Here is a 12,946-nt window from a genome sequence, read left to right on the forward strand (position 1 = left end):
AGATGAATCCAACTAGATGCCAGGTGGCAAGGAAACCTGGGTCAATGCAGTCCATAGAGGTCAACCTCCTGGGCACTGATGGGATAGACAAGGACGAAGAATGGATCTGGGTTGGGAATAGAAAATAATCAGTCAATTCATCCATCCATCTGTTCATTGAATACTTATGTTTAGCAAAATGGTTAAGAATATAGACTTTGGAGTCAGACAAGCCTGGGTTTATATCTGGCTCTACCACTTACAACCTGTATGATTAATCTTGATTGAATTACTTCTCTAAACCTTCAATAACCTTGAATGTAAAACGGCAACATGATTCTATCTACACATGTGGCCTGATTCTTGTAATCTTGGAGTCTTCCCACTGGGGAAACACAAGCCTAAGTTAATTGCTTAGGACAAGATTCTAACCAAGTGCCAAGTGGGCGTTATCTGCTCTGTGCCCAGTGCTATTATATGATGACCCTAGAAAAAGCAAAGACGTGGGATTCGGCCACAGAATGCCCTCCCTCACCATCTGTGAACACATTGAGTGCTGTACAGATATGAGCAGAGAAAGGTCACAGTGGGCTGGAGAATTCCAGACCACAGGACCTAGGTTGGGTCCTGAGAGACAAGTAGGCCTGTCTAGATGAGAAAGAAGATCAGGCAGGAGGAATGGTGAGTAAATCAAAGCCATGAGAGTGGGTAGAAGAGGGAAGGCTCAGAGAAGGGTGAGGGAGACTGGTGAGAGGAGAGCTTTGGCCAAGGGTCTGAGTGTTCTCATCTGTAAAGGTAAGGGGCTGGCCTGGGGCCCACTGCCTTCCTCAGTACCCTAGTGTAGGGTTCACAGACTCACGTGCCTCCAGGGGTGAGGTGGGAGGCATTAGGGTAGTGCCAGACCAGATGCACAGATGCCTCCTGTAGGGCGTGGCCAGTGCTCTGCTTCAAGCAGCTGTTATCACATTAAAATGCAGATCTAGAGACGGCAGGTTCTAATTTTCTGAATGTTCAAAAGAAGTTAGAAATTTGGATTTTTTTATGAGTAATCTCCTGATTTTTCAAAAACCATGCGAGCTGTACGGAAATTGTGTAAAGACCAAACAGTCCATTTGCACCCCTGTGCAGATGCTTCTGATAGGTCCCTTGGGGCCTTAGAACCCCTAAGATCTGTGTGTTTGGTTGGGTTTTGCCTCCATGTGTACTGTCTTTTAAACAGTGGTTTCCAGGGTTTAAAAGCAAAAAGAAGTAGGAGGAAGAAAGGTCCTCTTAGGCCAGGTGAAGTTTGCGTTCCCCTCTAGACTTAAGAGCATGGCCAGGTTGGGAGTGGGGGGAAGGGCTGGTTGTAGTCCAAGGACACCCATTCAGAGCAGTGAGTGGGTGGGTCATAGGCTCAGTGCTGCAACGCCCCCTGGCTCTTAGCCCAGTGCATGCTGGGGTTGGGGCTGCCCTTGGGAGTACTGACCAGCACATTTGGTTCTTTTTCGATGAAATTTTTTAAATATTCAGATAAAGAAGAGAGACTAATACCACAAATTCCCATATTCTCAAATCCAAACTTCCTGTTGGTTCTTCAAAGCTGGAGTTATCACTCCTCTCCATTCATTAAGACACTAACCTTCCTCTGGGCCATTTGTCCTAGGTAGGGGGTCACCTGGGAGCTCTGTTTAGAGGTAAAGGCTGAGATGATGACCTACGATGGTGTAGCCATGAAGTCCTCCCCCAGAATGCCATGCCTGGAATCCCACCTCTGAGCCCTGGCTCTGATGGCCCTGAAGAGCAGAGAGCCCTGGGCTCTAGAAGTGGAGGGTCGGGAGAGGCAGGGAGCAGAGAAGCTTCCAGCACCCCCAGAATAGCTGAATGGCAAAGTCAGCAGCTGAACCAAGCTTCAGTTCCACACTTGTTTCTCATGACTAATTAAATATAGTCTCTTGCCCTGCTGAGGGGAAGTGAGAAGTCTGTGGAAAAGACTAGAAATAATGGAGTTTTCTGGAAACAGCCTAGTGAAACCTTAAAATATTTTCACTCACTAAGAAGGCACAGTAATACTCTATCACACAGTGCCTCTACCACCCCAGGCCTGCTTCAGCCCATGTGACCCTCCACCTTCACCTCCAGTTCTCCTCAAAAACACCCCTCTTCAATGGTCAGGTCTAATCTCTCTGCTCCTCCCTTTTCTCCCAGCTGTACTTGACTTCTGACCCTCTGCCTGCCGAAACTTCCCCTCCATGAAGCTCTCCCTCTTTCCATTCCTCACATTTTTTTTTTCTTTTTCTGTCTTTTCATTACTGCTAGTAATGGGATAATTAGTCCACATCATACACCATCTTGGACTATTTCCTGACACTTCATAGGTGTCCGTTTGCCTCTGACTAAACTATTTGCTGTCTGAGAAAAGGGACTGGGGTTTTTCTCATGTTTCTCACAGTGCCCCCCACACACACACACACACACATAGTAGGTGACCAAAAAATACTTATGGCTCTGTAAAAGTTTGAATTGACAGGTGAACGGATGGTTACGTGGGTGAGTGGATGGAGAGTTGGTTGGACTGCAGAGCTGAGAGATTTTCCACAGATACCTGAAATTCAAGTGAGTTATCCATTCACAAGGATGGGAGACACAGGATTAACCACTTCTAAAAGCTCATTTGTTAAGTTCCTAAGCCATTTCCAAATGACTGAATGTTAATCCCCCATTTTTCAGCCTTGTGCCACACTCCCCATAGCCCCAGCCCAGACCTAATTTACATACCACAAAATACACTATATTAAAGTACAAATTTTAGTATATTCACAAGGTTATGCAACCATCACCACTATCTAATTCCAGAACATTTTCATCAACCCAAAAAGAAACACTGTCTCTATCAGCAGTCATTCCTTATTTTCTCCATTCTCCAACCCCGGGCAACCACTGATCTACCTTTTGCCCCATGATTTGTCCATTCTGGATATTTCATATAAGTGGAATTATACATTATGTGGTCTTTTGTGTCTGGCTTCTTTCTTTCACTTAGCATAATGTTTTCACAGTTCATCCATGTGGTAGCATGTACCAGTACTTCATTCCTTTATAGCCAAATAACATTCCATTATATGGCTTTACCACATCTTATTTATCCATTCATTGGTTGATGGGTGTTTTTGGTTGTTTCCGCTTATTAGCTGTTGTAAACAATGCTGCTATGGCTATTCATGTACATGTTTTTGTGTGGACATGTTTTTTATTTCTCTTAGGTGTATGCCTAAGAGTGGGAGAAACTTTGAGACTATTTTCCAAAGTAGCTGCACCATTTTACATTTCTACCAGCAGGGTATGAGAGTTCCAGTTTCTTCACATCTTCACTAAAGCTTATTGTCTTTTTTATTATAGTTATCCTAGTGGATATGATGTAGTATTTCATTGCAGTTTTGATTTGCATTTTTCTGATGGTTAATGATGCTAAGCATCTTTTCATGTGCTTATTGGTCACTTGTATATCTTCTCTGGAGAAATGTCTGATGAGATCCCTTGTATATGTTTTAATTGGGTTGTTGTTGTTGTTGTTATTGTTGTTGTTATTATTATTATTATTGGGTTTTAAGAGTTCTTTATGTATTCCAGATCCAAGTTTCTTGTCAAATATAATATTTGCAGATATTTTCTGCAATTCTGTGTTGCCTTTTCACTTTTTTAATGATGTTCTTTGAAACAAACGTTTTCAATTTTGATAAAGCCTAACTTTTGTTGCTTGTGCTTTTGATGTCATTTTTAAGAAACCATTGCCTAATACAAAGCTTTATTTCTATGTTTTCTTCTATGAGTTTTATCATTTTAGCTCTTAAATTTCAGTCTTTGATAAATTTTGAGTTAATTTTTGTATATGTTGTGAAGTAGGGTCCAACTTGATTCTTTTGCATGCGGATATCCAGTTGTCTCAACTCCATTGGTTGAAAAGACTGTTCTTCCCTGCCCACCCCGCCCCCCCCCAATTAATTGTCTTGGCACTCTTATCAAAAATCGATTGACAAAGTATGAGGGTTTATTTCTGGACACTCGGTTCTATTGATTTTTATGTCCCTTTCCTTATGCCACTACAACACTGTCTTGATATCTGTAGCTTTGTAGTAAGTTTTGAAATCATGAAGTATGAGTCCTCCAGTTCTGATATATTTTTCCAAATTGTTTGACTGTTCTAGACACACAACAGATTCTTCAAACACTTATTGCTTTGTCACTTGCTTTCTTGTTTCCTCGATGAACTGGTGAGCTTGTGAGAGCCTGGCTGGTCTGCAGGGTTAGGTGAAAAATTCTTCTCCCTACTCTCCAGCTTCCCCTTCACAAGGCATTTGGCCTGTAGAGATCTGGGCTATTCAGACTGAGCTGTCTTAGTCCAGAGCATGGTAGAAAAAGAGGGAATTTGGCGGGATGCATCTGGCTCCTCAACTGGGAGATCTAAATCCAACTAATCCTCCCTTCCCCGCACCCCCATCCCACCTTTCCTTCCCCTTTCTTCCTCATCTTGCAAGGTTAGTGTTTGGATAGTTATAATTCTGTCTAGATCCACTTCCAGCCAACTCACCAGCTCTTCTCCTGTGCCTCTGTCATTCTCATCACTCTCCTGCCACATCTAAGCATGATTCATGGCAAAATGGCGCAGGATGGAGGCTATCTGTCCTGTCATGTGGGCCTTCTTGGTGGCATCTCTGGTCATCTCCATGTGTCCTTAATGGACCCAATAGGAGTGTTGCCTGAGCTGCAGGCACTGATTTTGCTGGTAGATGAAACTTATTTCTTCACTGTGGTGCTTTTAGCCCTTGCCTAAAGGAGACAATAAAAACAAAGGGTGGGGGAAAGGCGGGGTGAATCAGAGGGCAGATTTTTTAGAAGGGTTTCAAGATAAGCTGACCTGCTGCTGGTGCCACAATACTAAAGACTTACAGCTTTGACCTTTTTTCAAAATATAGCCCCAAGCTGGGAGCTTTTTTAATAACTAAAAGTGATAAAGTCTAACTTCTTCATCTCCATGGAGTGATGGGTAGGGTGCAGGTAGGGTGCAGCCCGTGCACTGAGATAGACAGCTCAGGGCCACCACTACTGACTCCGTGAACTTGGACCTGTTTACCCAACCCCTATGAGCACAGCTTCCTCATTTGTTAAATAGAGATACCTCCCTTATGGTGGTAGGAACAATAAGGGTTCGATGGAAGGAAAATGTTTATCATCAACAATAATACTAGTTAACCATTTGATGAATGCTTCCTTTGTGGCAACTCCTATGTTAGTGTTCAAATTAAATCAAGTGGGGATAAAGGAAAGATCTTATGCTCTCCAGAGCTATAAACTAGAATGTTTTGAGCATCTGATATATATATTTATATATATATATATATATATATAATGTATATTTATATATATTTAATCCTATGCTGATCTTCATGTATATTTTCAATTCTTTCAGAGTTAAAAGATGCCAATTAATTCTGCCAGACAGATTTTGAACCAGTTGAGAACTACACAGAAGAGTCAGATAGACATTATATTGTAGGTGAAGGCTGGACCAACATCTGACTCAGACCTATAGCCAAAGTGCACCTTCACACACACCCCTTTTTCTGTTTCCTAGTTTAAGTTCTGGTTCCAGGCTGCAGAATCCCAGCATAAGGAGCAGGGACACTAGAGGCAGGTGTTGTAGGGAATTGATTTGAGGCTCTCAGGGCGATACCATTGGTCCTTTGGCTGCTTCCATGAGTGAAGCTCTACTTTTGTGGGCTCTAAGTAGTCCTGGCCCTGCTGAGGGGGTCACCAAATCTTCTTATCTCACCATAAAGACAGTGAGATCTCTGGAATGTTGGTACTGATTCTCCAGATCGGTGCTCTGCATACACGATGAAACTTATTGCTGATCTCAGTTTCTTTACAGCCACGTAAACCTTTGTGACTGTATGCAAGTAGGTTAACCTATCTGAGCTCTGGATTTCTTATATGTGAAGTAGGAATAGTTACCCAACCTATAGGACTGGAGAGAAAGTACTCGGTTGGGGCCTAGCACATCATAGGCCCTCATGGGGGCCGTCACGCTAAGCCTGGTTCAACACCATGAGGAACTTGGCTTTCCATTCTAGACTGAGCCTTCTCCCTATGTGCCAAGCAAGTCTCTCTTGGAGCCAAGTGGTCAGGGACACATCTGTGGGCTCAAGTTGGAAATGTGGATTTGGGAAGGACAAGTCTCAACAGAAATGGGTCATTAAAGACAAGCGTTGGCGCCTGGAGGTTCACTGTCTGGTCGGTGGGATTCCAGTTCCATGTTTCAGACCTCCTCCAGATTGGGGGTGGGAGAGGCGGAGTTGTTGGCGGAAGTGTCAACACCCTGAGCCTCCCTTCAAACCCATATTTAGGACTGTCTAAGGCAAAATGGTGAAATAAGCAATAGTTTCCTCAAAGGACCCACTTCCTCTTTCAGCACCCTTCCCCCAGCCAGCTAAGAAAACAAGTGTCTGAAAACGAATTCACTCCAAGAGGGCAGCAAAATATGAGCTAATTCCAGCCCACCACCTGTTGTACAGCCTATGAACTATAACACAGCGGTTTTTATATTTTTAGATGGTTGGGGAAAAAAATCAAAAGAGTATTTTATGGTATGTCTAAATTACATGAAATTCAAATTTTATTGAGCCATAAATTTTATTGAAACACAGCCACAACCATTTGTTTACTTATTGTCTGTAGCTGCTTTCGGCAGAGTTGAGTAATTGTGACAAAGTCTAAAATATTTACTTTCTGGCCCTTTAAGAAAAAGTTTGCTGATGCCCTGCGCTAAGATATTAGAGATTCAGGTCCCCGGTGGGATTTGCTGTCAGAGAAAGGGGCAAACCAATGGAATCCAGGCCTTGTGGCAGGCCTGAGAGGAGACACCGGGTGAGAAGCATTCCTGATATTCTTGCAATTACACTAGACGGCCTGAGGGAAGCTAAACATCTAGTCCTGCAAGTGGGGCTGCTTCTGTCCACACTGGGAGAAGGGGCATGGAAATGGTGGGGTTCAGACCTATGACTCATTCTAGCTGGGTAGACAGCAGGACACAAAAGTGCAATGATAACCTTTAATGAGCCTATCCCACTGGCTTCCCCACCCAGCTGGTGGCAGTAATTTTACCTGAGGCCTTTCATGTTCCCAGAGTCCAACAGAGACTCCCTGGAGCAATACATTCATCACTTGCCTCTCTCTTATTTCTGCAGAATTTGCCTTCTGTCAGGTGGATGCCTCTATTGCCCTGGATCTGGCCCTGGCTGTGCTGTGTGACCTGCTCCAGCAATGGGATCAGCTGGCCCCTGGACTCCCAGTCCTGCTGGGATGGCTATTGGGAGAGGGTGATGACCTCACGGTCTGTGTGGAAAGTGTGCATCAGGTAGTCCTGGGGTCTCAGGGCAGTGGAGATGAAGTTGGAGTGTCCTAAACCCACTGGATGCAGCAAAGGCATACTTAAGCCTATAGTGCCTGCTGCAAGTGTGCGTCCGGATGCTCAGAGTAGTAACGAATTAGGAAATTGTCCAAACGTCCATGGCAGCCTGCTGGGGGTTTCGGGGCCGCTCTCATGCTGGCTTTTGGGGTTCTGGTCTGTGGGGACAGAGGACTTTGAAAGAGACCCCTTGGAAGCTGAGAGTTGAATTACAGAAAATTCTTATTAGTCAACATTAGAGCTGGAGGCTCCCTATTGTGAGCTCTTAAGGTGAAATATTTCCAGAGACCTGAGGTCCTTCCAGGGTAGAAAGAAAACTGTTAGCCTGTCCAGGTGAGAGAACAGTCAACAGGTAGGGAAACTGAGGACCGAGACAAGCAGCAAAAGCATCTTGAGTACTGAAAATTCATATCCACCAATGTCTGACTCAGCTGGCCTTCTTGGCATCACTGGCAGGCTGAGAGTTCAAAAAGCAGCCTGTTTACAAGAAATTCGGAGACAAGATAAAGTGTCTGTGATAAAATGACCTTGAAAATCCCCAGTATTATAGAAATTTGATTTCATACTCAGAGACTAGTTAGTGTCTCATGTTTGGTAATTTGCTCTTTTTATGCTGCTGAGAGTTCCCTTCCTCCCTCCTCTCTCATTTCTAGATATACCCTTAGGTCTATGGCCCACTCCCATGTTGAGGTCCCCTTTTCAGCACCAGGCCCCCAAAATATCTTGGCTTGGAACCATAAACACATCTTTATCAAAGGTCATGTTAAGTCTGGGGGTGGGGGTGGGGAATTCCTCTCCAATAGAGAAGTACAAGTGAAAATAGAAGGTGACCTTCAAGGCTGCAAGTGGTGTGTATATGTGGGTGTTGACAGGCGAGAGTGGGCCCCCGCTCTGGTGGGGGAGGGGACACATCTCTTCTGCATCTGGTAGGACTCTGGTCTGGACTAGGGCTTGTCAACTTTCCCCATAAGGTTGATTTTTGGCTTTTTCATTTGATTGAGGTGGAAGAAGACTACCTGTTTGAAAAAGTAGAAGTCAACTTTTGGGCTGAGACCCTGATCTTCGTAAAATATCTCTACAAGCACCTCTTCTGTCTCCTCTCCAAGTCCAGCTGGCATCCCCTCAGTCCTGAGAGGCTCTGTCATCTTCAAAGGACAACGTCAGAGCAGTGCCACCTCCTTTCTCAGCTCTTCAGAGAAATGCCACCAACTGCTGAGTTTTTGAAGACAGTGGAGTTCACAAGATTGCGTATTCAGGAGGAAAGGACTTTGGCTTGCCTGAGGCTGCTGGCCTTTCTGGAAGGAAAGGAAAAGGAAGACACCCTCGTCCTCAGTACTTCGGACTCTGTGGCAGAAGCAAATCTGTTAACTCTTCCAGGAATAGAAACGGCTTGTTGAAGAAAGATTTGCGGGGTGGGGACAGGTTGGGGGTAGATTAGTCCCCCATTAAACCTGCAGGAAATGTGAACATAAATCAAATATTTTTCCCCTTCATACCTCCCCCACTTCTGTGAGTCTAGTCCACCTACAGAGGAGTTTTTCTTCAGTTCACTCATTCAAGGCAGCCTGGTTTATTGCAGCTACTGTAGGAAGTGAGGCTACCATGTTGAATATTTACTCTGTTCCCAGGTGCAGGCCACCTGCAGGCCTGAATTAGCCTTTTTCGTCCCCCAGGACTTCTAATGTCCAGCCATAGCTGGCCTGCATTTTCTATGAATTGACTACACAGAATTGAGTTTTAACACATGATTCCCCATCCCCCCGCCACCACCTCTTTTTTTTTTGGCTGGATGTAAGAGCTGGATTAGTTGGCAAACAGCCCACTTGGTCAGAATTCCAAATTTTATTCCAGTTTAGCTAAAGCAGAAATATGTTCCAAATGTTGGATTCTGAGATTAAGGATCAACTTCAAATAGTTTTGTTTTTATTGTCTGCATGTGTGAGTCCTGCAGTGACCTACACATGCCATCCTAATTATTAAAAGAGCCATTGAGAGCTCTTACCGCCTTCCCCCACCCCCAGAGTGTTTGTGCTAATGCTAGGATACCTGATTTTGCCACCCAGTGAAAGCATAGACTCTTGGCTCTTAAAAAAGGAACCTGGAGAAAGGAGAGCCAGAATAAATGATTTATTTGATGCCTACACTGTTTACTATCATTTTCTAGGTGGCAATAACAAGAAGTTTCTCGTTTAAGATGCCAGAAAACACATTTATCCATTTCAGTAATTGAATCTAGAAACCTTAAGGGTTTTCTGCCTTTCCAAGCCCAGCCCTCTTCCTCAGACACCCAGCAGGTGTCACTCTTGCACACATTTTGCTTCTGGTCCTGTTTTTCATTGGCTTGACATTTTTAACTTGTAATTTCAGGATAAGTGTAACCCACAGAGAGTTATCTTGAAATTCATAGCTTGGATGGGTCGCAGCCTCATCCACATTCATTTTTCATCCTAGTTATCTGAAAAAGTCATTTCAGTTAATAGTATGTAAACTTAGTCTGGCTTTTAGGGTTTATAAACATGTTTAAATCTCAGGTGAGCTGTCACTTAGAATTATTTTATTGATGTTTGACGGTCTGAAGGGGCAAATTAGAAGAGAGTTTGATATGATCATTTCCTACTGCAGAAATGCTTACATTTCTAATATAATTTGTCTCTCTCTGAAAGAATACCACCTAACACTAAAAACACAGCTATAATGGAAGTATAGAGAAAGAGCTCTTTAGGAAGAGGCAAGGAGAAGAGTTAACTTAGTGTCCAAAGTTTTGTCCTAAAGAGAACAGGAAATTCCCTGGGTAGTTTTGCAATCAGCTCAAAATATGTTTTTGTTTTTTTTTTTGTGATCCTGAATTAATTACCTGGTTAGGCATCTGTGTAGCCCACACTTGATGGAAAGTTGCCAACCTAACATTTCTTTTGTTCTTAGAAGACCTGGCTGGTGAGAAGTCAGGGAATTGTTGGCATAATGTGATAACCATGGGAGGATAATTATGAAACTGGCCCCAGCAAAGCCCAGTTCATTAGAAAAAGCCAGTGTTCCTTTTTCTCCATTTAAAATGAAATAAAAGCAGTTACATAATAAAAATATTTTACACCAGCAGGTACTCCGTATCAGAGCACGTTGGTACCTTAGCATGTTTACATATTATCTCCAGAATCCTTCTACCAACCCTGCAAAGTGGGTATTCTCATAGCTGTTGACTAGGAATTACCCCAGGATTTTATCTTGACTGGCTATGGCCAGCCTGGGAGGGCAGAAAAGACAGATGTGTCACTGGCTTTGTGTCTGAAATCTTGTTGACCTTCCAGTAGCAGTGGCAAGGGAAATGGCTGTCTCACACTTTCCTGATACATTACCGGGAAAACTGTAGAATACCCTCTTGTCAGGGCCCCCCTCAGAATTTTGTTTTGGGGGTCATTTCTACAAAGAACATAACAGTCAGGGTGCTTGAAGTGTCAGCCACAGAAGCTTAGCCCTGTGCAGGGACCAGGGTAGGCTGAGTAGTCAGAGTAAAGCAGTCACCTCTTCTGAGGTCACTGCCCTAGGGTCCACACTCTGCGGACCAAGATTTGGTGTCCTTAGCTCTACATTCACGATTCTGTGGACCTGTACCCATCTGGCCATAGTCAAGAGACCTGGCTTTCTCCATTTTTATGCTTTGTCAATTTGTCTTAATAAATAAGATGGATTATACTTATCTTTTAAACACCTTCACAGATAACTCATTTGCACCTTGACAAGGTGAGAGATGAATAAAGCAAGAATTATCTTAGTTTTACCAGAAAACCCAAATACCAAACAGATTATGTGATTGGCCTAAAATCACATGGCTTGTAAGGGGCAGGGTCTGAACTCCAAACCCTAAGTTTCTGATCCTAAAGTCCTTGCAGCCCTACCCTGACTACCTCCCTGGGCAGGTGGCAGGGATTACAGCTGTGGGCCACTGCACTCAAACTGAACTCTAAGGAGTCTGTTCCTGAATGATAGGTCTAGCTCATTTCCTTCCCGGTTAACTGAGAGAAGGAATGAGCACCTAAAAGAAACGAGGGCAAGGAATCAGCAAGAAATATCAGTTTAGGAAAGGGATGTGGGTCTCTCAGCTTTCTTCCCTGATGGGTACTGGACCTTCCAACTTAAGCCCAGTTGCAGTCTAGGTGGCCAGGTATGCAAAATCATGGGCCAGGCTCCAGCTTTCTGGCAGCATACTTACTGACAGGGAGTGACAAGTGTCCTGCGACAGACTCTTATCAGCCTGAATGGGGCTGCCAGCGGCTTTAGCCTTACTGGGCACTGGGGGCGGAGAGGGGGCTGCCCTTATACCTGGAGGCCGCCCTTTGGCAGAAGACATCCCATCCCAGCACAAGCTTTTGGGGTATGAGACTGACAAGGAAAGGCGACAAGTCCATCATCCGAGTCCTCTATGCCCAGCCCTGCCTGGCCGCGGGGTCGGCTTCAGCCAGAGCCTGCGGCCCACAAGGTAAGGCAGGGTGCGTCTCCCCCAAAAGCCGGAGGGAAAGGGCTTGCAGGGCGCGCCAGGCCCAGGCTGAAGCAGGCACGGAGCCTAGTTGACAGCTGCACCCCAACTCCCGGGAGGGCTGGAGAAGGCCGGGCTGACCACAGCAGACGGATGGGGTGGCGGGAAGTCGCCTCCATGCCTGCGCGGCTCTGCCGGCCTTTCTTCCCGTCCTCCCAGCTGGCTCCCCCGCCCGGGACGCCCCGCGCCACTCCGCGCCTTTGGCCCTGGCTCAAGGTCTTGTGATGTGATTAGCAAAGCCAGCGCCTTGTCCTCAGACACTCGGCCCTGCCCGGCAAGCCCCGGCGCTCGAGCCCTGTTTACTGCAGCCTGGGCGGGGAGTGGGGCGGAGAAACCGGCCCAGGCTCCTCTGGGCGAGACTGCCTCGGCAGCCGCCCGCGTGGCCGCTCCGCCCCCACCCCCACCGTGTCTCCACGTGCAATCAGATGGAGCCGCCATCCACCGGACTCAAGCCGAGCCCCCGCCTCCCCGCCCCCAACCGGAGCACCCTTTGCAAACCAGCCGTGCCGCACGGACGGCTGCAATATTCTCGGATTTTGCAATTCCCGCGTCCAGGATAAAACCCAGAGTGGGAGATAAAAGCTCCACAATTTCGCCTAGCAGGATCGGGCGAGGAAAGACACGTCCAGGATTGCTGGGAAAGACACGTAAAACGTGCTGGGGATTTCCAACAGTGCAGTCCTACAGGAGGGGAGCAGTATCTACCCGCCGCCACTCAACAGCACCCATCTAGGCCGAACTCTCCACGCCGCCCCGGGTGCTGGGCGCCGCGGCAGCCTGCCCCGCCCCGGGCCTCTGCCCCCTCCCCCAGAGGAAAAAAATTGGCGGCGGCCAATGAGAGGCCAGGAAGGCGCCTGACGTCCGCGAGCCAGCGGGCGGCGTTGCCTGGAGACCCCAGCCGGGTCAGCGTTCTATCCCCTCCCCCGGCACGCCCGCCCAGTGGCTGCCGCGCTTCGGCGCTCTATATAGGGCGCGCGCTCGCGGCCCGCGGAGTT

The 12,946-nt window shown here is 46.1% G+C and overlaps 1 protein-coding gene across 2 annotated transcripts in view; it reads left to right on the plus strand.

Moving 5' to 3' along the window:
• The window catches only part of THADA (THADA armadillo repeat containing), a 279,803-nt gene extending 268,689 nt beyond the window's left edge, over nucleotides 1-11,114 (plus strand). For both annotated transcript variants that reach the window (XM_039887287.1, XM_039887288.1), the window contains 2 exons: nucleotides 7,200-7,369; nucleotides 8,422-11,114. In XM_039887287.1, coding sequence (XP_039743221.1) covers nucleotides 7,200-7,369; nucleotides 8,422-8,817 — 566 coding nt within the window. In that variant the 3' untranslated portion in view covers nucleotides 8,818-11,114. The remainder of the gene's footprint in view (nucleotides 1-7,199; nucleotides 7,370-8,421) is intronic.
• The last annotated feature ends 1,832 nt before the right edge of the window (nucleotides 11,115-12,946 follow it).

The sequence above is a fragment of the Pteropus medius genome, unplaced genomic scaffold (genome assembly GCF_902729225.1).
Source record: "Pteropus medius unplaced genomic scaffold, Ma_sr-lr_union100, whole genome shotgun sequence".
NCBI lineage: Eukaryota > Metazoa > Chordata > Mammalia > Chiroptera > Pteropodidae > Pteropus > Pteropus medius.